The following is a 24,625-nucleotide window of genomic DNA, read 5'->3' as shown; positions in this document are numbered from 1 at the left end:
CTTAGTTTGTAGTTTGTCCGGAATCACATCTTTTACAGACGGAACCAGATCACGGATTTTATGTAATGTGTTGAAACGGACCTGGATCTTGTGTTTATTCAAGATTTTGGAGATCTTTTTTGTGATCCCCGCAATGTAGGGTAAAGTGATGGTTTTGAAAGGCTCCTCAAGAGGGTCCTTCTTCATGGTTTGAGTGATAGCTTTGCGGATTGTATAGTCGGAGTAACCATTAGCCTTAAGAGCTTGGTGTACGTGCTTGAGTTCACTGCCTATGTGTTCCTGGTCGGATATGCATTAGGCTCTATGATACAGAGTCTTGATGAGAGAATTCTTCTGTGATGGATGGTGGTGGGAATCTGGTTTCAGATAAGCATCCGTATGGGTAGCTTTCCTGTAGACAGAGTGGCTCATTGAACCATCAGGTCTCTTTTTAATTAAGACATCCAAAAAAGGTAGCTTGCCATCTTTTTCGACTTCCATGGTAAATCTGATGGCTGGGTGTATGGAATTGATGTGGTCGAATAATTGGTCTAGAGCAGGCCGGCCATGTGGCCAGATGACAAAAGTGTCATCCACGTACCTCTTCCACAAGGTTGGGTGCAGAGTGGCAGTCTAGATGACGTCAGTCTCAAATTTCTCCATGAAAATGTTAGCTATAACCGGAGATAGGAGGGAGCCCATTGGGGTGCCCTCAGTTTGTTTGTAGAAAGTTCCATTCCAAGTGAAGTATGATGCTACTGTCATCATGGATAAAATACAATACAACAAAATTAAAGAATTACTCGACGATGGTAGTTATACAAAAATAAAAAGAGATCCCACCAACAGCCTCGTCACACAAACCAACAAAATAATTTCTGATTCAACCGCATTAATTGATCAATCTAAACAGTTTTTGTTGAAACCTTCTGCTGCCAGGCCACCAAGATTATACGGCTTACCAAAAATACGTAAAGTAGATACACCCCTTCGTCCCATCGTCTCTACTATCAACTCCCCCACCTACAAACTGGTTCGTTTTTTGTCTGAAATCCTGCATCCTTTCACTGGAAAAACCACCTCTGCGGTACAAAATTCTACTCACCTGGTATCGACAATCAAGGGTATTTCCCTGTCCCCAGACGACCTGCTTCTCAGTTTTGATGTAGTTTCCTTATTCACCAAGGTTCCTGTACCTGACACCATCGCAATCATTGAAGACTTGGTTCATCAAGGACTAAACACTGAGGTACCCCCCCCCCTGGTGAGACACTGTTTAACCATTACATACTTCACTTGGAATGGAACTTTCTACAAACAAACTGAGGGCACCCCAATGGGCTCCCCCCTATCTCCGGTTGTAGCCAACATTTTCATGGAGAAATTTGAGACTGACGCCATCCAGACTGCCACTCTGCGCCCAACCTTATGGAAGAGGTACGTGGATGACACTTTTGTCATCTGGCCACATGGCCGGCCTGCTCTAGACCAATTCTTCGACCACATCAATTCCATATACCCAGCCATCAGATTTACCATGGAAGTCAAAAAAGATGGCAAGCTACCTTTTTTGGATGTCTTAATTAAAGAGAGACCTGATGGTTCAATGAGCCACTCTGTCTACAGGAAAGCTACCCATACGGATGCTTATCTGAAACCAGATTCCCACCACCATCCATCACAGAAGAATTTTCTCATCAAGACTCTGTATCATAGAGCCCAATGCATATCCGACCAGGAACACATAGGCAGTGAACTCAAGCACGTACACCAAGCTCTTAAGTCAAATGGTTACTCCGACTATACAATCCGCAAAGCTATCACTCAAACCATGAAGAAGGACCCTCTTGAGGAGCCTTTCAAAACCATCACTTTACCCTACATTGCGGGGATCACAATGAAGATCTCCAAAATCTTGAATAAACACAAGATCCAGGTCCGTTTCAACACATTACACAAAATCCGTGATCTGGTTCCGTCTGTAAAAGATGTGTTTCCGGACAAACTACAAACTAAGTTGCCTCTGTGGTAGGAGTTACATTAGAGAAACCAAACCCATGTCTCGGACCGCATTCGTGAACACAAAGCAGACCTTAAACACGGTAGGACCAACACCTCGGCCGTGGCAGATCATTGTTATAATTCAGTAGGCTCACATGACATTGACTTTTCCAAGACAGAGGTTCTTTGTAAGCCATCTGGCTACCATGAGAGATTCGTTCATGAGGCTATCCACATATACAAGCACAGAGACAATTTCAACCGAGAAGATGGATTCTGGCTTAGCAATCATTGGAAAGATTTGATAAACAATTTCAGGTCTTAATTGATTGTTCACGCTTACAGTGGCTTTCAGACAGCATACATAAATTTTTCGTCTCCCCCCTCCTTTTTTCAGAACATAGATGGACTCGTCCTTCTAAATAAACTGCCAAATCGCTGCGCGTGGTGCTGACGTTTTTATAAATAAATACGCCATTTAAAAATAAAGTAATGCAAACCGACACACCTGATGACGACCGTTTGTGTTATGGTCGAAACGTCGTGAGAATTTTTATTGTTTTATATATATTTTATTATTTTATTGTTTCCCTTCAACGTGACTTTACCGAAAGAGCTAAGAAGATGATGACGATGTTATTACTACTGGTATTGATGTTTATGCTGCTGTTAGTGCTGACGACACTTAGTATTAATGATGATGCTGCTGATGACATTGATGCTGCTGCCATTTGTACTGATAATGATACTGCTGCTGCAACTGGTGCTGCTGCTGTTGATTGCACTGGTGGTGATGATGCCGCTACTGATATTTATGACGACTATGCCGTTGCTAATGCTGCTGCTGCCTATGCCGCTGCCGCTGATCGCAATGGTGATGGTGATAATGCTGCTGCCTCTACCACTAATCGCAGTGGTGGCGGTGGTGATGATGATGATGCCACTACCGCCGCTGCTGCAGGAAGGACGCGGGTGCACGTGGGGGCCTGCCGGCAGTGGGGGTGCGCCTGGCAGAGCTGATTGCACGCCTGCAGGCCTGCTACCAGCTCACCACGGCCGGCAAGTTCGAGGAAGCCCTGGAGCGATTCCGCTCAGTGCTGCTGTCCGTGCCACTCCTCGTGGTGGACAATAAGCAGGAGATCGCCGAGGTGCGTTTGCGTGTGCGGAGAGATGGAGAGGCCATGCGGGTGGGGTAGGCTGTGAGTGTTTGTTACCTAGCGTGAGACTTTTGCATGAGAGTGTGTGTGACTGTGAGTGTGCGAGGTTAACGGTTAGCATGCTGCGCTATGGACCCGGTGACCCGAGTCCAATTCCCGCTCACGGCCAACACCAGTGATGATTATTTTAATCGGTCCTGGGCCTCCTCTCAGTCGACTCAGCCTCAAATGAGTAACTGGTGCAGTGTGTAAACATCGCCACTGGGGAGACAATGGATATCAGGCATGGTGCTGGCCACCCACCCCCTCTGGAGGTGCTTGCTAACAGCACTTGTCCTAAACAGTCTGTTGAGGATACATGGGGGATCTTTGTCTTTTCGAACTCGGCAACCTGAGTTCGATTCCTGCTCACTGACAACATCGGTGGTGAATATCTGATCTGGTCCTGGGCCTCCCTGAGGTCGATTCAGCCTTAATTGGGTACCTTTTGCACCGTGTAAAAACATTATGTGGCGGTACTGCCCACACCTCCCCCTCATAGGTGTACCGTAATGCCCTTCATAGATGCTACTCTCTTATAGTAGCACCTAGTTAACATCTCGCCACGTTGGCGAGATAACTACCTCACCTGGTATGCAGCAGGTTGTCGGATTGAACAAATCCTAATGTTGAATTTTTTCTGGGTCTTCCGGTTTTTCCCTCCACATTAAGAAACATGCGTTTAGATTTTTTGGCTGCTATAAATGTCCACTTGAAAAGCCACTTCTTTAAGCTATCATTTGTCGCCAGGTCACTTCTGAAAAAAAGCTACATAGCTCAGTGGGCCTTACTTGGTAAATTAAAATATTGTTTTTAGTTTTCAGTTTATTTATTTTGGTATAGCCCTGTGAGCCATTCGGCTCTTGAATCGGGTGCAACCACAACAAACAAAAAAACAAAAACACGGACAAGAAAAAACATCTGAAAGTGACTATGTGACTGCAAACAGAAAATCATTGAAAAACAACAGCAAAGTATTCCTGAAAAAAGCACCGTACACCAATGCTGTGTCCAAAAAATCGCAGTGGGATGCAAGTCAAACAACAACAACCACAAGAAAACTTAGATTAAGGCCATCAGTCTAACACCATACTACAACAAAACAAACATGTCCAAACCAAAAAACTTTTCCAAATCACCAAAAAATAAAGCCATAATTGCAACGTAACAGTGATCACAGGGACTGTGACCGAATTTTTACAATAAACTACATAAATAACATGTAACACCAAATCCTAGAGCCATTGCTGGCTGCATGAGTTATTCCACAACAACAGAAGCATCAGTCGGAGTAGCACCTTTAAGATCAGCATGCTAAATCAAAATACAGATCATACTTTGCAGCGTCATCCGGAGCGAAACATTTTATTGTATTTTACGCCAATGAATAGCAGTGGCAGCTAGGGGTGTACAACTCCTCTAGAGCAGTTTTGAGAGAAGATTTCATTGGTAGTGATTCAAGTTGCAGTTTATTTGCAATAGCATTCCAGACTCTGGGGGCATCCATAGCAAAGGCCCTTCCTCCAGTTTTTGTACGGCAATAGGGAATTTGCAAGTACATCGTGAATAAATAAGCTGGTGCACAAGCCGTCGAACATTAAGAGATGTTAAGTTTGACCCAATGTAGAGATCACAGTGGTGAGTCCTATATGGGCAGTTCAATGTAAATCTTAAGGCCGAGTGATAGATAGAATCAAGCTTCTTCAGTACAGTACTTGGGGCTGATTTATACACGATGTCACAGTAGTCAAGTAAAGGCAGTATGGTAGCTTATATCAATTCCAAACGGAACATTGGGGGGAAGCAGTGCTTGTGTCGATACAGAAAACCAATTTCTATTTTTGTCTTTTTACCAATATAATCAATGTGATCTTCAAAATTCAGTTTTTAATCCAGGATGACCCCAAGATACTTATAGATCTTGACTTGCTCTATTTGATAATTATTTAAGGAATGTAATTGGGGAAAAATTACTTCCTGCTTTAGTCCTGGTGAGAAGCATAGCACCTTGGTTTTGGAGGTATTCAGGACTAGTTTAGGAGCAACTAGCTGATGTTGTAGTTTGTTTAAATCACCCTGTAGCTTAGCAATCACGTCATCCGGAGAGCGGCCAGCAGTAATCAGCATCGTGTCGTCTGCAAAAAGATTTACCCTGGAATGATCCAGGTCAGTGCCCAAGTCATTGACATGAAGAGAGAACAAAAGGGGGCCGAGGATGGAACCCTGTGGAACCCCTTTTGTTATCTTTACACTGTTTGACCTCCAACCATCTGTGAATACAGTTTGGGTGCGAGAAAAGAGGTAATTTTGTAACCATTTTACTGCGTTTTCGGAAAAACCGAGGCAACTTAGTTTACTAACCAGGGTGTCGTGGTCTACTGTATCAAAAGCTTTGGACAGGTCTAGAAAAAGACAGGCACAGTACTGCTTATTATCAAGGCTACTGTAAATGTGATTCATAGAGTCTAATGCAGCAGATGTGCTCTATTTTTTTCGGAACCCAGATTGTTTTAGATGTAGTAAATTGTTGGTGGACAGGAAACTGCTAATTTGGTAGTTCAATGATTTTTCAAAAATTTTCATTAACGGGGACAAAATTGAGATAGGTCGGTAGTTATTTGGATCATCTTTAGGGCCCCCTTTGTGAAGTGGATGGACATAGGAATGTTTCCACTCTAGAGGAACTGATGCTTCTTTGATGGACAGGTTGAAAATATGGGCTATAGGTTTGTATATTAGGTGACCAACAGTTAGTAGAGCAAAGACGGGAATACTATGTGCTCCGGTAAAGGAGGACACTTGCCCCAAACACCCTGTTAAAGGCTACACGAGGGATCTTTGTCTCTGTGTGAGTTGCTTGTGTATGTAAATTCACGTTTGTGGGTGTCACTGTTGTGCTACTCAGGCCCAGCAGCTGGTGGGAATCTGCCGTGAGTACATGGTAGGGCTCTCCATGGAGGTGGAACGCAAGCGGCTACCCAAGGACACCCTTGAGCAGCAGAAACGCACTTGCGAGGTGACGCACACAAAACAGAGATGCACCTAGTTACACACAGATAGACACACATACACAAACCTGGGCATACACCTATACGCATGTGTAGTGTTGCTCCGGAGACACTTCGTGGGGGGGGGCACGTCTTTATTATCCACACATACCCTAACTACTATACATCAATTCTTCATACAGTTTATCTTGAGGAGCTCTTCCACTTGGTATATTATACGCCTCCTGTGTAGCGTGCCTAACCCGACTACGCTCCAGGTCCTCTGGCTATAATATACTATGTGAGACTACCTGACCTGACCCAGCCAAGGTACAGGTCCAACACTGACCTCACAGAGCTTCGGTCCTTAAAAGGACGGCGAAGTGGGTTCAGAGTCCTACTCTAGCAGGTCTTCTTTCTTCAACTGGTTATCTTCAACTGCTCCGGTTTCCAACTGCTTCCATCTCCAATTGCTTCGGTTTTTAAACTGCCTGGACCTCTCCAGAGGTTCGCCTTATATCCGTTTCTCAGCGGATGTGCGGACCTCAGTGAGGGATGTGGGTGACCCCAGTGTCCCCCACTGAGGTCCGCATGTCTGCCGTTGCAGGTCAGTGCAGCCGCAGCCCCCCAGCCTTTGGGAGTGTTTGCGAGGGATCGTAGAATCCCTCACAGCCCCCCAACTGCTTCAGGGCTGCCTGTCATTGCCTGCACGTGCAGCCCATCCATGGCGCTACACATGTAAACACCTAAACACGCACCCACCTGCATACACCTTGGTACACAGACACACGCAAACACATCTGGGCACATACAGTAAGTGGCAAATATTTTAACCAGTCCTGGGCCTCCCTAGGTCAAATCTGCCTCAAATGAGTACCTAGTGAGATGCGTAAACGTTGCTACAAGGTAGACAAAGGTGCTCGAATGTGGTGCTGCCCACCCCCACCCTCGTGTGCCGTGCCGGGCCTTCACAGGTGCTCGTGAACATTACTTGCCCCAACAGTCTGTTCACGGCTTCACGGGGATCTTTGTTTTTGTATTCAGGAGGCTGCACACTTCACACATCACAACCTCTGCACACGATTCTAATGTTGTATACACATGCTGTGTGTACATACATGCGTTTCCAAGGATTGTCACCTTGAAAGGCATGAGTGTTCCAATGATTCTGAGAGTGAAGCCGTCGGGAGTTATGCTCCTGGTTGGGTCACCTATGGTGGTAAGGTCGAGGGGGAGGTCCCAGCCTAAGTACAATCGAATAATTCCTAGTACCCCCCTGGGCAAGTGGGGCCTTTATAGCTTGATGCGGCAACTCACCTAGGAGATGGCCACTCCAAATGTAAACCTACAGCTCTGTGGTTTCCATCGTCATCTTAGCTCGCTGAGCCACTGTGGAGTAACCACGAGCCTAAAGATTGGAATTGGTGTGCGCGAGCTGATCTGCACTTGAAACAAACTCTAGCGCAGGCGGGAGGACAAGGAAAGTCCTACAGCGATGGGAGAGGCAAAAACGGTAGGTTCAAGATGACACTGGCAGCCGCAGCTTTAAACCTGCCTGTAGGCGGCTCGGCCGTTTTGGTCATTTGTTGACTAGAGGCAACAACATCATCCAGCCTTTTCTAGGGACAGCACTGGTTGCTGCTGGTGGAGAGAGGCCTAAAAAAGTGGCCTAAACGAAGCTTGCCTCAACTCACCCGGTTGGCTTACCGCGGTCAACGGGCATCTCTTTACAAGGTTCAGAATGAAATATAGAAACCAAACATTTGCACAATGAAGGACTCGGATGAATAGAACCGACCACAAAGACGCTCGGCTCTCGTGGCAAGGGAGCTTGCCAAACTCGACATTGACATCGCAGCACTCGGCGAAGTTCACTTTGCAGAGCAGGGATCCTTTACTGAACACGGGGCGGGCTACAACTGTTTCTGTTCAGGGAAAGCCAAAGAGGAGAGACGCCTATCAGGCATTGGCCTCATGAACATCATCGCTGGCAATCCCCTGAGCCTTCCAATTGGCCATTCAGAGACCGCCTGATGTCTCTACGACTACCCATCCAGGGTAACCAATTTGCCAACATAATCAGTGTATATTCACCAACCTTACAGGCTGATCAAGACGCAAGGAAGTAATTTTATCATGTCCTCGGAACTCTTCTCTGGGGGGGTTGACCGCAAAGATAAGCTTCTTGTGATGGGAGACTTCAACGCAAGAGTCGGTCAGAACCATGACCTCTGGAGGGGAGCCCTTGGAAAGCATGGAATTGGAAACTGCAACAACAATGATCGTATGGTACTAGAGCTATGCACAGAACACAACCTCTGCATAACATATACATTGTTCAAACAAAAAGCCAGATATAAGATTACGTGGAGACATCCGCGCTCCAAGCATTGGCAACTACTGGATTACATCCCTGCACGTGAAAAAGACGCAATCATGCCCAGCGGTGACTGCTATACAGACCACAGATTGATCACTCTCAGGATCAAACCACCACCCAAAAAGAAAGGTCTTCACCCCAAAAGTTCCAAGTAGAGAAGCTCCCCCTGTTAAGGGAGGAATTCCAGAAGAAGCTCAAGACCAGACTCCGTGAATATCAAGACTCGGGCACGGATGCAGACCCTGAAGAGCAGTGGAAACGTCTAAAAACAGCTGTTCAGGACACAGCTGCGGAGGTGGTTGGCTTCTCAACAGGGAAACAACGATTTGTTCGATGAGAATGACCCGGAAATCGAATCACTCCTCCAGACTATACTGCCCTGTCATTCCAGACTACTTGCCTGTCCCAATGACCAAGTCACAAAAGCTGCATAACACCGCTGCGTGCAAAACCTTGCAAAACAAATCTGAGAATCCTCAAAAACAACTGGTGGACAGACCTTGCAGAAAGGACACAGCTGTATGCAGACATGGGGGACACAGGCCCCTTTAAGATCATCAGATGGCATAACACTTTAGCAGTCTCTTCGCAGAAAAGCGGACAGTCCAAGAAGCATCCAAAGCCAAGATCCAACAGCGTGAAGTGAGGACTAAACTGGACACACCACCAACACAGGCTGAGATTGCATCTGTCATCAAGAAACTTAAATCGCACAAGGCACCTGGTATCGATGGGATCCCCAGCCTAGGTGTACACGGAGGGAGGAGATGCACTTCTGGACAGCCTCACAGACCTTTTTTCATCTTGCTGGGAGAAGGGAGCATTACCCCAAGATCTCCGGGATATAGTGATTGTCTCCCTATACAAGAACAATGGGGTGAAATATGACTGCGTATCTCTATCGCAGGCAAAATTCTGGCCAGGGTCCTACTAGACAGATTAGTGCCCACCATTGCTGAAGAAGTCCTCCCTGAAAGCCAGTGCGGCTTCAGGTCAGGGAGGGGAACAGTAGACATGTTTTTTCTCCTGAGGCAGTTACAAGAAAAGTGCAGGGAACAGAACATGGGCCTCTATGCTGCATTCATTGCCTGAATAAGGCTTTTGACACAGTCAGTCGTGATGGTCTCTGGAGAATACTGTCCCAACTGGGCTGCCGTCCCAAGTTCCGTATCATCGTGCAGCAATTCCACGTCGGACAGAAAGGCTGGGTAAAACACAATGGAAGCCTCTCGGACAGGTTGCGTGCTGGCACCTACACTTTTTTCCATATTCTTCAGCCTGATGTTCCAGGAGGCAAAGGAGGAGCTGGCAGAAGGCCTCTACATCCGATTGCGGACCGATGGCAGTCTTTTCAATCTTCGACTTCTCTTTGCCAAGACCAAGACCACAGAGCAACATGTTCTGGAACTGCTCTTTGCAGATGACTGCGCACTTCTTGCACACACGGAAAAGGCCCTACAGCTCGTTGTGAACTATTTCGCTGAGGAGGATAAAACAGAGGTGTTATACCAGCCCCCACCTCGTGGAGTGTACACTGCACCATAAATCACCATCGACAACACCCATCTCAACACAGTGGACGAGTTCACATTACCTGAGCAGCATAATATCCAACAACTCATCCGTTACCAAGGACATTGACAACAGACTTGCCAAGGCAAAAAGCTCCTTTGGCAGGATCCACAAGCACATCTGGCAGAGCTACTCACTTCGCCTCACCACAAAAATACAGGTATACAGGCAGTTGTAGTAACCACCCTTCTATACGGCTCAGAATCCTGGCTGTACAGGAAACAGCTTAGACTTCTGGACCGTTTTCACCAGCGCTGCCTGCATTCTATCATGAACATCAGATGGCAGGACTTGGTCACAAACAACATAGTCCTGGAGAGAGCTCAGACACCCAGCATTGAATCCATCCTGCTGCTTCGTCAGCTACGCTGGGCTGGTCACGTCTCGCGCATGGAGGACAATAGGATGCCCAAAAGAGTCCTGTTCAGCGAGCTGTGTAATGGGAAGCTAGGCAGGAGTGGACCTCGAAGACGCGTCAAGGACTAGCTCAAACCGCAACTGACTGCCGCGGGTATCAAGGAAGCAGCTAAAATGGCAGACTGAACAAGGCACAAATTTAGTTCTACCTGATGACGGTTGCTTGTGTTGCAATCGAAACGTCGTATTCTATTATTTAATAAAATTTCTTTCTACGTGACTTTACCGAAAGAATCAAAGAATAATTATTCTAGTCACGAAAGCTTTGAATCTAGATTGTCATCTTGTTGGGTGATTTCAATGCCCGAGTTGGTCATGATGCTGGCACCTGCTCTGGAGTGATTGGAAGGCATGGGCCAGATCAGCTCAATAACAACGGTAGGAGGCTGCTAGATTTTTGTGGTCACGTCTCGCGCATGGAGGACAATAGGATGCCCAAAAGAGTCCTGTTCAGCGAGCTGTGTAATGGGAAGCTAGGCAGGAGTGGACCTCGAAGACGCGTCAAGGACTAGCTCAAACCGCAACTGACTGCCGCGGGTATCAAGGAAGCAGCTAAAATGGCAGACTGAACAAGGCACAAATTTAGTTCTACCTGATGACGGTTGCTTGTGTTGCAATCGAAACGTCGTATTCTATTATTTAATAAAATTTCTTTCTACGTGACTTTACCGAAAGAACCAAAGAATAATTATTCTAGTCACGAAAGCTTTGAATCTAGATTGTCATCTTGTTGGGTGATTTCAATGCCCGAGTTGGTCATGATGCTGGCACCTGCTCTGGAGTGATTGGAAGGCATGGGCCAGATCAGCTCAATAACAACGGTAGGAGGCTGCTAGATTTTTGTGCAGCCCATGGGCTTGTAATTCCCAAACGCTGTTCCGGCATCGGCGCATCCACACAACATCATGGATGCATGCCGGGTCCAAGCAAGAACATCTGCTGGAATACATAGTGGCGGAACAGCGGATGCGGGCCCATGTCCTTGACACCAGGACCTACCATTGAGCTGCTTTGCCCAGTGACCATCTACTTGTCTTCTGTAAGATGCACCTGCCTTTCTTCCACTCCGGTGGTGGGTATACACCCAGGACCCCATTCAAACCCATAGTGGTATGGTCTCAGCTAGCTGATGAAAGTTGCAAGCGAGAATTTAATCATCGCTTGTGGCTGGTTTTGGCATCATCCCCCACTCTCCCTGATATCGAGGGGAAATGGGCGAGGTTTAGGACTGTGGCTCATGTAGCTGCAATGGCTGCTTTGGGTACATGGTCAAGACCTCCCCAGAGACCCTGGCTGACACAGGAGGTGTTCAGGCGGCTAAGAAAAAGCGAAAGGCCCACTCTCATCGTCTACAGCATCCTACATCAGAGAATGAGGAGGCTGACCGCAGCCTTCGTTCAGAGGTTCGGAGAGCCGTGAGGCACTGCAAGGATGGGTGGTGGTTGCTGATTGTTGAGGAGATGGAGTCTGCCTCAATGGCCCGCGATCACAGATCGCTCTTTAACTCCATCAACAAAGTTACCTGCAGCACCACACCTATTGCCATCATTAGGGGAAAGAACGGTGATTCAATCTCCAACCCCCAGGAACAGGTTTGCAGATTTGCTGAGCATTTCTGTGAGGTCCTGGGGGAGGGGAAATCCCTCAGCATGGAAAACATCGTGGAACAAAGTGGGGATGACCCTGCTGTGGCTGTGGTGCCTCAAATATTGGAAGATCTTCTTTGGTTCTTTCGGTAAAGTCACGTAGAATGAGAATAAAATAATAAAATAAAACAATACAATTCTCACGACGTTTCGGCCACAACACAAGCGACCTTCAGGTGAAAGGAACAAACCTGTCGGGACGACAGAGCTACAATGAACACTGCTAATCTTCGCAGCGTCTTTTAAGCTGGTTGAGAGAAGTGAGGCACCTTGACAAAGGGGTTTACATATCAAACAGGAGAATTTAGCATTGAAACAGTTGAGGGATTAGCTTGTGACTGGTCACAGAAATAGCTATGTTAAAGTCGAAGCCTACACATCCACAGAGGCACCTCGTACATGGACGCCAAAGGGGCTGCAACAACTCAACTATCATACAGTAAACCGATGTGAAAAAACCTAAGTCTAAATTACATCAATATAATAAATGTACTCAATATATTCTTCAATTTAGCAGAGCTCTTAACAGCAACTGCGAATACACTACACTATATAATGAATACCATGTAGTAAACAGATAAAAAACTAAAATATAAACTACCTCATTGTTATCAATAAACTATATATTCTCCAATCAGCTGAGCTACCAACAATAAGTCGTTATATATCACGATGCTATATGGCGAAAAAATGGGTGGATTCTTACCCTCCACATCAGCACCACTGACCGCTACGAGCCCCGTTCAGACGGACGAGTCCATCATGGTCGGAACAGAGGAGAGAAACAGCTGCGAGCCGCTGTTATAATCATGTTATAAACCATACCATTAACTGTGGTGTGAGAAGTATTTAAGAGTCAATGTCAGTGAAAGAGCTGCGGTCTGAAGGTCACCATAAAATAATTAAGAACCGAAATGGTTTAAAACATCTTTCCAATGGTTACTAAGCCAGAATCCATCTTCTCGGTTGAAATTGTCTCTGTGCTTGTATATGTGGATAGCCTCATGATCGAATCTCTCATGGTAGCTGGTTGGCTTGCAAAAAACCTTCGTCTTGGAGAAGTCAATGTCATGTGAGCCCACTGAATTATAACAGTGATCTGCCACGGCAGAGGAGTTCGTGTTCTTAATTATTTAATGGTGACCTTCAGACCGCAGCTCTTTCGCTGACATTGACTCTTAATACTTCTCACACCACGATTAATGGTATGGTTTATAACATGATTATAACAGCGCCTCGCAGCTGTTTCTCTCCTCTGTTCCGACCATGATGGACTCGTCCATCTGAACGGGGCTCGTAGCGGTCCGTGGTGCTGATGTGGGAGGGTAAGAATCCACCCATTTTTTCGCCATATAGCATTGTGATATATAACGACTTACTGTTGGTAGCTCAGCTGATTGGAGAATATATAGAGTTTATTGATAACATTGAGGTAGTTTATATTTTAGTTTTAGACCTGTTTACTATATGGTATTCATTATATAGTGTAGTGTATACCCGGTTGCTGTTAATAGCTCTGCTTATTGAAGAATATATTGAGTTCATTTATTATATTGATGTAATTTTTACTTAGGTTTTTTTCACATCGGTTTACTGTATGATAGTTGAGTTGTTGCAGCCCCTTTGGCGTCCATGTACGAGGTGCCTCTGTGGATGTGTAGGCTTTGACTTTAACATAGCTATTTCTGTGACCAGTCACAAGCTAATCCCTCAACTGTTTCAATGCTAAATTCTTCTGTTTGATATGTAAACCCCTTTGTCAAGGTGCCTCACTTCTCTCAACCAGCTTAAAAGACGCTGCGAATCTTAGCAGCGTTCATTGTAGCTCTGTCATCCCGACAGGTTTGTTCCTTTCACCTGAAGAAGGCCACTTGTGTTGTGGCCGAAACGTCGTGAGAATTTTATTGTTTTATTTTATTATTTTATTCTCATTCTACGTGACTTTACCGAAAGAACCAAAGAAGATGAATCCTTGCAGTCACGAAAGCTTTAAATCGAAATATGGAAGATGTTGCCCCCTGTCAGTGGCTGGCTGAGGTGCAATCTATTGAGGAAGTACTGAAGGCTATCGAGAGTGTTTGAGACCAGGAAAGGCACCGGGCAGAGATGATCTCCCAAGCGAAAGGCTGAGGGAGGGTAGCATTTGTGTACAGACTGCCCTATATGACATCATAACAACAGTCTGGACCACTGGACGGGTTCCGCAGGATTGAAAGGGGGACCGCACAGACTGTAACAACTACAGGGGCATCTCGCTCCTCAGTGTGCTGGGAAAGGTCTTGGCAAGGATTATTCAACATCGCCTTCCCAGGCACACTGATGAGAGGCTTGTGGAGCCCCAATGCGGTTTCAGGAAAGGGCAGTCCTGCACAGATGCCATTTTCTGTCCGTCTGCTACAGCAGAGGTGTGGGAAATTCCAACAAGACCTACATCTCTGCTTTATTGACCTGGTCAAGGCCTATGATACCATCAGTAGGCCTGGGCTCTGGGTTGTTCTTCATGCTTTCGAAGTCCCTGACTCTGCTCATGATAATCAATGACCTTCATGATGGTGAGCGGGCCCGGGTAAAACTACGTGGCCTTGAGTCGTAGCCATTCCCTGTTCAGCTTGATGCGCGACAGGGATGTCCTCTGGCTCCCACATTAACATCTATTTCGACCACCTAGTTTGTGAAGCCTTCAATAGCTGTACCGGAGGAATTTCCATCTGGTACAGATACAATGGGAGGCTATCGATGCCCGGGTGCGGTCAAGGGATGGCTCCCTCTTTCTCAACCATGTTATGTATGCCGATCTGGTAATTACCGCTCACTCAGAGGAGGAGTTGGAGGCACTGCTGCTGAACCTGGAGCTTGCCAGTAAGAAGTGGGGCCTTACCATCAGCCCCACAAAAACTAAGCACCTGCCTGGGTATTTTGTACCATCGGATACTCCACCCCCACAACTCCCAATTGGTGTAAGGGCAGTTGTGGAGAGAGTGGAGAGTTTCCCATACCTGGGCAGTGTACTCATGACTAGCTCCGGTTTGACAGCAGAGGTGTCACTCCGAATCAGTCGAGCGACATTATCTTTTCATCGGTTGCATAATGCTGTGTGGAAGCTACCTGGTCTGTCGCTCGGCACGGAGCTTCAGGTCTTCTCGGCCAGAGTCATTCCCTCCCTTCTCTACGCGTGCGAAACGTGGACCCCCCCTAATGGAACGTCTTCACCGGTTAGAAACATTTAGGCTGGCCTGTCTACGATCCATCCTGGGTTTAACCAGGCTGGATTGTGTAATGAGCTCACATCCTTGAAAGATCTGGACAAAGTCCCATCGGTGAGCTCCTCCGGCAGGAAAGGCGGCATTGGCTGGGTCATGTAGCCCGCATGTCCAGCCACCGCATGCCTAAACAGCTTTTGTTCGGCTGGATCGAGGGAGCTAAACGGGCGTAGCACGGGCTAGAGAAGAGATGGAGTGGTGTGGTACAGGAGGATGTGGAGCTGAGTTGACTTGCCAATTACTGGTACCAGCGGTGTTAAGATCGGCCTCTGTGGAGGAGGCTCGTGAAGGACGCTACTGGGCAGTTGGGAGGAGCGACGCTCACAACAAAGAGCGGAGCGCCGGGTGGCTAAAGCAGAGCCAATTGGCACAGTAGGGGGCACAGGTGGTGCATCAGCCAGTCATCTTAGTCAGTCGACCCGTGGCACCTGAGTCTGCCCATTGACCTTCCAGCGGGCGTTCGACACTTCACGTGGCCTCAACGTGCGCATAGCCTGGCACAAGCGTCGTGGTGACGTTACTGCCATTGAGTGGCGAATGGCGCTTGTGTTGATGTTGTGTACACGTATGCATGCGTAAGCGTGTATACACATGCTGTGTGTGTGTGTGCAGATGGCTGCGTACTTCACGCACTGCAGCCTGCAGCCTGTGCATATGATGCTGGTGCTGCGCACGGCACTCAACCTCTTCTTCAAGCTTAAGAACTTCAAGACGGCCGCCACCTTCGCCCGCCGCCTCATAGAGCTTGGACCGAAACCTGACGTGGGCCAGCAGGTGCGAGCGCCAGGGGTTTGGCGAATGTGTATGCACGTTTGATAGAGAGTATGCGCAAGTGCATTTGTGTGTGTATGTGTGAGTCTATTTTGTGGGGAGCGGTCGGCACGCTGCTTACGAACCTGGCGATCCAAGTTAAATTCCCGCTCAGGGCCAACACCAGTGACTGTTATCTGAACTGGTCCTGGGCCTCTCCTTCATCGACTCAGCCTGAAATAAGTACCTGGTATGGTGTGTAAACATCACTATTTGAGAGACAAAGGCGGCCGGGTATGGTGCTGGCCACCCAACCCCCCCTTGTGCCGTGACGGCCTTCATAGGTACCCGCTAACAGCATTTGCCCCAACAGTCTATTAAGGCTATATGAGGTATGGTTGCCTTTTTTGGTGGTGTTGGTGATGATTATGGTGATGATTATGGTGATGATTGTGGTGATATTGATGGTCATGGGAGCATTGGTGATGTTGGTGATGTTTATAAACACGTTCCTGCGGAGGGAGCTGGTAGGAACGTTGGGTTGCTCGGTCAATGGCCAGGGTCAACGGCAGCATGGTGTATTCCGCAAATATGCCCGACTGTGAGGGCGGGCACAAGCCGGCGTGAGTAGGTTAAACGTTGAGTTTTATAAGGGCACCACGAGGTGACCAGCCCCTCCCCACCCAGCCCCACCTTCCCCACCCAGCCCCTCCCCACCCAGCCCCTCCCTCCCCACCCAGCCCCTCCCCACCCTCCCCTCTCCACCCAGCCCCACCCCTCCCATTTTTGGATGCACGACGGACAGACACAATAATCCCCTGTGGGCTGGTGTAACCAGGAGGTTCCTACCAGTATAATCGGTCTTTGATGTTGTTGTTGGTAATGATCATGGTGATGATGGTGATATTGATGGTCATGGGAGGAGCCCCACCCCTCCCATTTTTGGATGCACGACGGACAGACACAATAATCCACTGTGGGATGGTGTAACCAGGAGGTTCCTACCAGTATAATCGGTCTTTGATGTTGTTGGTAATGATCATGGTGATGATGGTGATATTGATGGTCATGGGAGGAGCGTTGGTGATGTTGGTGATGTTTATAATGATGATGGTTGTGGGAGTGATAGTATTGATGATTATGGGTGTTTTGGTGGCGGTGATGATGATATTTATAATGATGATGATATTTATAATGATGATGATGGTCACGGTGGTGATGATCATGGTGGTGATGGTGTTGATGACCAATAGCAGTGATGATCATTGCAACAATGATGATGGTGGCGATGGCAGTGATGATGGTAATTGACGATGGCGATGAATATCGATCCTGCCCCCATCCAGACACGCAAGATCCTCTCTGCATGTGAGAAGACGCCCACAGACTCCCACCAGCTCAACTATGACATGCACAACCCCTTTGATATCTGCGCTGCCACCTACAAGCCCATCTACAGGTGACCCCCCCCCCCCCCCCTTCTTATCTTATATTTATATAGAGCCATTATCCAAGGTGCTTTACAAGGGTTATGAGTGGTACAATGAGGGATTCTAAAAGTGATATAGTGAACTAGCCTTTTGCCCGTCCAAGGACGGGTGTATTGCAGTAAATCTGAAACTTGCAAGCGAAAAACAGACTGCGGTGTGATATTTATTGCACTAATGCGTGTGCAATTTGTAAGGGCACGGTGACACAAACATTTCATTTTAAGGTTATAATTCCTTGTTCATCATGACTGCCTTTTTACTTTGATGTATCAATAGCGTTACGGAGATCGCGTGACGTGAGGGTTCTGCCTTTGTAGTGAGGGTAATGAGTTGACGCAGAGGAGGGAGGAGAAGATTATTAATGAGGGGCGTTGTTCGATGTGGACTGACGTCAGTTGTGCATGATTATTAGTGAGGGGGGGGAGAGTACCTCATATTGAGTGGCGTCACCCGCTCATGATTATTAATGAGGGGGGCTGGTCGATGTGGAGTGATGTCACAAGCGTTAAGAACAGACATTCCTGGGTGATTATAGTAGGTATAGGGATGGGGTGTGGGGAGGGAGGCTAGTAGGTACAGGAATTATGGGGGAACTTAGGGATGTAGGGTAGGATGGGCCAAGGAGAAGAGGTGGATCTTGAGGAAGGAGCGGAAACGAGACAGGGAGGGTGCTTGCTTAATGTGGAGGGGATGTTTGTTCCAGTGCAAGGAGGCAAATAGGGAAAAGTAGCGGAAATTGGATTGTGCACCAGGAGAGGGGGGAGCAGTTAGGAGGAGAGATTGAGAGCGGAAAGGGTGGGAGAGAACGTAAAACGAGACAAGGCAAGCGAGGTACGGTAGGGCAAGGCCATGACGAGATTAATATGCTAGCGTAAGGAGCTTGAACATACACTGGTAGTAAATGGGGAGCCAGTGCATTTCTATAAGAAGGGCGGAGGTGTGGGAGCAGTGTGGTAGGTTGTAAATGAAACGTGCAGACTTATTTTGCATCTGTTGTAGTGGAATGAATGCATAGGCTGGGAGACCGAGTCAGAGAGAATTATAGTAGTCTAACCGAGGGAAGATGAGTGAGAGTGTTAGTAGTTTGGCGGCCGACTGGGTGATGAGAGGGCGTATTTTGCGAATGCTTACAAAGTGGAAACGACAGCTGCAGGTGATGGCAGAGATGTGAGAGGCGACGGAAAGAAAGGAGTCGAAGAGGATACCAAGGTTGTGGGAAGAGGGGACAGGGGTGAGTGAGAAGGATGGGAAGGTGATGGTGGGGGTGGGTGTAAGGGGAAAGAGCAGCGGGGAAAAAGAACCTGGGTTTTAGAGGAGTTGATGGCAAGGAAGTGAAGCGACATCCAAGACTGAAAGGCAGTTGGGCAGCCTGAAATTCGAGAATAGCGGTCCGGAGTGAAAGTGGAGAAAGAGAAGAATACTTGGATGTCGTCGGCGAAGAAGTGGTGGGAGAAGTTAAAGGAGGAGATAAGTATATTCTTGGTTCTTTCGGGAAAGTCACGTAGAATGGAAACAATAAAATAAAATAAAAAAGTGTTTTGAGAGGGGAGATGTAGAGAGAGAAGAGAAGGGGTCCCAGGATAGAGCCTTGCGGGGAACACTTGCTGTAACGGGTGAAAGAGGGGTGCAGGAGTGAGTGAAGGAGACTGAGGATGAGCGTGAAGATAGATTTATGATTGAAGCTAGGATAAAGCAGTGCCGGAAATGCCCATATTACAGAGAGTACAGAGAAGAGTAGGATGATGGACATTGTCAAATGCCGAGGAGAGGTCGAAGAAAATGAGGACTGAGGAGAGACATGCGTGAGCCGAGTTGGTCAATGGTTCTGAATGGTAATAAGGGTGGTTTCTGTGAAGTGGAGCGGGCGAAAACCAGACTGGTGGAGTGGGTGCAGGTGAAGTTTTTGGGTGAGAGAGGACGAGACGCTCGAACTTTAGAGAGGAAGGGAAGCAGGGAAATGGGACAGTAGTTGGAGATGCAGTTGGCATCAAAGGGAGGGTTTTTGAATGAGTTGGGGTGATGATGGCCGATTTGTAATTAGCAGAAAAGGCACTGGAGGATATAGAAGAATTAAAAAGGGAGAGTAAGTAGGAAGGATAGAGGGAAGGACGGAGAGAAGAAGGAAAGCAGGGATAGGGTCAAGGGGTGAGATGGACTTTGGAGATGGTAAAGGAGAGTTCCTCCAGAGTCACAGGAGGACATCAGTGAGGGCAGGCGGAGTAGGGAGTTGGTGAGGGGCTGAAGATGGAAGGTGTAGGGTGGGGTACGGGGAAGCTTAGAAAGAGGAGCGAATGGCATTCGTTTGTAAGTGAAGAAGAGGACAAAGTAATTAGAGAGGCCATTGGAAATGGCGGGGAGTAGTTGGTGTGGTTGGTGGAGATGGTTATTAAGGGTAGAAAAGAGTAGGCGGGGATGAGTGGAAAGGGAGGAAATTCGAGTGTGGAAGTAATTGATTGGCTACTTCCAGCGAAGATAGGAATGGCCGAAGTAGAGAGAGGTTATTGGAGAGAGAAGAGGGGGAGAGATGTACTCTCCACGTCCGCTCTGATCTGTGCAGAGATCGATGGCTCGATTGGATGAGGAGAGGGTTAGCCAGAGCTGGGGGGGGCTTTGGACGGTGGGTGCGGGGCCGCAGGGGAGAAAGGAGGTTGGGTCAATGAGCTGGAGTGTTCGATGTTACTTGCCATATGTGCATGTTTTTGTGCGGGTGTAGGCATGTATGTGTGGATGTGGGGAGCGTTAGTTTAGCGGTTAACGCTCTGCGCTCCGAATCCGGCGACGCGAGTTCGATTCCCGCGCATCGCCAACACCGGCGACCATTAATTATGTGAACCGGTCCTGGGTCTCCCCTAGGTGGACTCAGCCTCTAATGAGCACCTGGTGCAGTGTGTAGTAATTCATCACCACTGTTCTTTGGTTCTTTCGGTAAAGTCACGTAGAATGAGAATACAATAATAAATTGATAAAATAAAATAACACAATAATATTCTCACGACGTTTCGGCCACAACACAGGCGGCCTTCATCAGGTGAAGGGACGAGACTGTCTGGTAGGACAGCGCTGGAGTGAAAAAGCCACGCTCAGATCACGACCTTTAAGCTGTGTGAGAAGAAACAAAGCGCCTTGACAAAGGAATTAGCATATAATTTAGCATTGAAATGGCTGAGTGATTAGCTTGTGACTGGTCACAGAAATGGCTATGTTAAAGTTAAAGCATACACATCTGCAGAGGCACCCCTTGACAAAGGAATTAGCATAGAATTTAGCATTGAAATAGCTAAGTTAAAGCATACACATCCGCAGAGGCACCCCTTGACAAAGGAATTAGCATAGAATTTAGCATTGAAATAGCTGAGTGATTAGCTTGTAACTGGTCACAGAAATAGCTATGTTAAAGTCAGAGCATACACATTCACCGAGGCACCTAGTACAAATCAAACAGGAGAATTTAGCATTGAAATAACTAGGCGAATTTAGCATTGAAATAACTGAGTGATTAGCTAGTGACTGGTCACAGAAATGGCTATGTTGAAGTCAAGGCCTACACATCTGAGCTATTCACAGTAACTGGGTATACAATATATAATGAATACTATATAGTGAACCAATAAAAAACTAAAATATAAATTACCTTAATGTTATCAATAAACTCTATATTCTCCAATCAGCTAAGCTACCAACAATAAGTCGTTATATATCACAATGCTATATGGTGAAAAAATGGGTGGATTCTTACCCTCAACTTTAGCAACACGGATAGCTACGGGCCCCGTTCAGACGGACGAGTTCATCCATGGTCGGAACAGAGGAGGGGGAGAGAGACAGCTGCGAGGCGCTATTATACTCCATGTTGTAAACCATACCATTAACCGTGGTGTGAGAGGTATTACGAGTCAATGCTGGCGAAAGAGCTGCGGTCTGAAGGTCATCGTAAAATACAATTAATTAAGAACGGAAATGGTTTAAAACATCTTTCCAATGGCTACTAAGCCAGAATCCATCTTCTCGGTTGAAATTGTCTCCGTGCTTATATATGTGAATGGCCTCATGAACGAATCTCTCATGGTAGCCGGTTGGTTTGCAAAGAACCTCCGTCTTGGAGAAGTCAATGTAATGTGAGCCCACTGAATTATAACAGTGATCTGCCATGGCAGAGGAGTTCGTTCTACCGTGTTTCAAGTCTGCTCTTCTCACACAGCTTCTCACACAGCTTAAAGGTCGTGATCTGAGCGTGGCTTTTTCACTCCAGCGCTGTCCTACCAGACAGTCTCGTCCCTTCACCTGATGAAGGCCGCTTGTATTGTGGCCGAAACGTCGTGAGAATATTATTGTGTTATTTTATTTTATAAATTTATTATTTTATTCTCATTCTATGTGACTTTACCGAAAGAACCAAAGAAGATGAATCCTTGCAATCACGAAAGCTTTAAATCGAAATTCATCACCACTGGTGAGACAAAGGTGGCCGGGCGTGGTCCTGGCCACGCCCATGCCGTCGTGTGGCTTTATAGGTGCCACTCACGAACAGCACTTGTCCCGACAGCCTGTTAAAGGCTACACGGGGGACCTTTGTCTTTGATTCTCTCCCACTGCCGATTGCCACCGTGTGACATGTCTTCTGTGCCCACCGCTGCCTGTGCCTCCCACCCCCTCCTCCTTACCCCCTCTTCCCTGTGTCCCATGTCTCTCCCTGTGACTGCGTCTCTCTGCAACTCTCAATGTTTATAATTCCCCCCCCCCCGTGTCTCCCATGTCTCCTCCCATTGCTCCCATGTCTTTTTTCTTGCATCCATCTCGTTCCCTATGCCCCCCCCCCCCACACAGAGGGAAGCCAGTGGAGAAGTGTCCCCTGAGTGGCGCCTGCTACAGCCCGGAGTTTAAGGGTGAAACCTGCCGCATAACCAAGGTGAGCACCATTCCTATTCACAGCAATACACAGGGTCCTCCTATCCATTGCCCGACTGACAAATGGGCATTGGCGTGAACATTGGTTCCTCAAATCCACTTTATCCTATTACGGATGGAATAGGCATTGGCGTAAGCACAGATTCACATGACAGACACATGACAAGAAGCATGTGCATTGTGCAGTTCTTGGAAAACTGCATTGTGGTCCCTCTTGTTTTCTTTGGGTCACTTTCCATTTGAGCAAAGGTGGCCAAGCGCAGTGCTGGCCACCCAACCCCCCTCATTGGCGTGCTATGCCGGCCTTCATAGGTGCTTGCTCGTAACAGCACTTGCCTCCAACAGTCTGTGAAAGACTGCATGGGGGATCATTGTGTGTGTGTGTGTGTTTTATAGGTGACAGAGATTGGGAAAGACGTGATTGGGCTGAGGATCAGCCCCCTGCAGTTCCGCTAACACATCGGGCACATTGGTTCACATGCATGCATCCAAGAATGCACCACACAGGCGCACACACACAGGCGCACACACACACAGGCGCACACACACACAGGCACACACACAGGCACACACACAGGCACACACACAGGCACACACACACAGGCACACACACAGGCGCACACACAGGCACACACACAGGCACACACACAGGCATACACGCAAAAGACAAAATATCCTGAACAGACTGTTAAGGCAAGTGCTGTTCGTGTCTCCCAGCGACAATATTTACACCCTGTACCACCAGATACTTATTTGAGGCTGAGTCGACCTAGGGGAGGCCCAGGACCAGTTAAGATAATTATCATTGGTGTTGGCCATGAGCGGGAATCGAATTCGGGTCGTCGGGTTTATAGTACAGCGCTCTAACCACGACGCCACCGCTCTCCACATACATACAGGCACACACACTGGCACACATGCACATGGGTTTACGCAGAACAATACAAACGAGATCGACAATGCACACCATTATATAATTCACCTTGTGAATGCCATGAATAACTGATAATAATGATGACGGTGATACTCATTAAGGTGGTGGTGGCTTTTCATTAGTGTAGGAGTAGGGATCTTCTAACCCGTGTTAATTACTCTCGAGTGCTGTTTGTGTTAAAGCTTTCTCTCTCTCCCTCTTAGGGGGTGGAGAGACTGTATCAGCATCTTTACCCCTGTGATTTGTTATTGTCCTTGGCACAACCAATAAAACGTATATACCTGGAGTCTGGCTATAGCATGTGCAGTGTCCTTAACATGCCGTGCAGGTCTTGTTTGGAAATAATGATGTCAGCTTATAACGCTGCATCACCACCCCAGTGTTCATTGAGATGCACCAGGAGGAGAGGAACCACAGATGAGCGGCAAGGCAGCAGCAGCAGCCACGCGGTGATTATCCGGTGCTACCAACAATTGCTACCCCCCCCCAATATCTGCTTGTGGGAGGAAACCGGAACATCCGAAGAAAAAATGACTCGTGTGTGTGAGGTGGCAAAACGTTGTCCCATACATAGGGAACAGGTGGTAGAGTCCACGCTTACCTATGCTGCTTTTCGACGTGCTAAGACAGCTCATCGACACCCATGGGAATGGGAGTTGGGACAGATAGAGATTAAGCCACACTTTGTTGTGCCACCTTCTTCTTGGGATCCAGGGTACGGGCTCCTCCCCCGACGCCGACTGGGAAGGGAGTTTTACAATGTGCGTGTTCCACCAACCCTCGGCTGTTTTCACAGCGCTGGATCGCAGGCCATTTGTGCCCGATCGACCTAGTCAGGTCTCTGAAGCTCAAACTACATTTGAAGCTTCGTGACTGCAGGAATTACTCTTTGGTTCTTTCGGTTAAGTCACGTAGAAAGAAATTAAATAATAATGGAATATGACATTTCGATTGCAAAACAAGCAACCATCAGGTACAAATGAATGAGAAAACAAACATAGTAAACTTGGAAATATAATGCAATACAACACAGTCGGCCAACACAACAGTCAACACCCCACCTGGTTGATTACGTTCTTACAAAGATTGCTAAATTTGAGAGCGAGAC

At 47.4% G+C, this 24,625-nt stretch overlaps 1 protein-coding gene across 1 annotated transcript in view; it reads left to right on the top strand.

Annotated features, from left to right (window-relative positions):
• COPA (coat protein complex I subunit alpha) overlaps positions 1 to 23,803 on the top strand; it is a 74,015-nt gene extending 50,212 nt beyond the window's left edge. Inside the window, exons 29-34 of the mRNA XM_032977304.2 lie at positions 2,942 to 3,128; positions 6,082 to 6,192; positions 16,051 to 16,212; positions 17,535 to 17,647; positions 22,503 to 22,584; positions 22,980 to 23,803. Coding sequence (XP_032833195.1) covers positions 2,942 to 3,128; positions 6,082 to 6,192; positions 16,051 to 16,212; positions 17,535 to 17,647; positions 22,503 to 22,584; positions 22,980 to 23,039 — 715 coding nt within the window. The 3' untranslated portion in view covers positions 23,040 to 23,803. The remainder of the gene's footprint in view (positions 1 to 2,941; positions 3,129 to 6,081; positions 6,193 to 16,050; positions 16,213 to 17,534; positions 17,648 to 22,502; positions 22,585 to 22,979) is intronic.
• Positions 23,804 to 24,625: the final 822 nt, after the last annotated feature.

Source organism: Petromyzon marinus, chromosome 62 (assembly GCF_048934315.1).
Source record: "Petromyzon marinus isolate PM22_M1 ecotype Great Lakes invasive population chromosome 62, UKy_Petmar_22M1.pri1.0, whole genome shotgun sequence".
Lineage (NCBI taxonomy): Eukaryota > Metazoa > Chordata > Hyperoartia > Petromyzontiformes > Petromyzontidae > Petromyzon > Petromyzon marinus.
The sequence above is the reverse complement of the archived record's forward strand: the minus strand, read 5'-3'. Positions and strand labels throughout refer to the sequence as shown.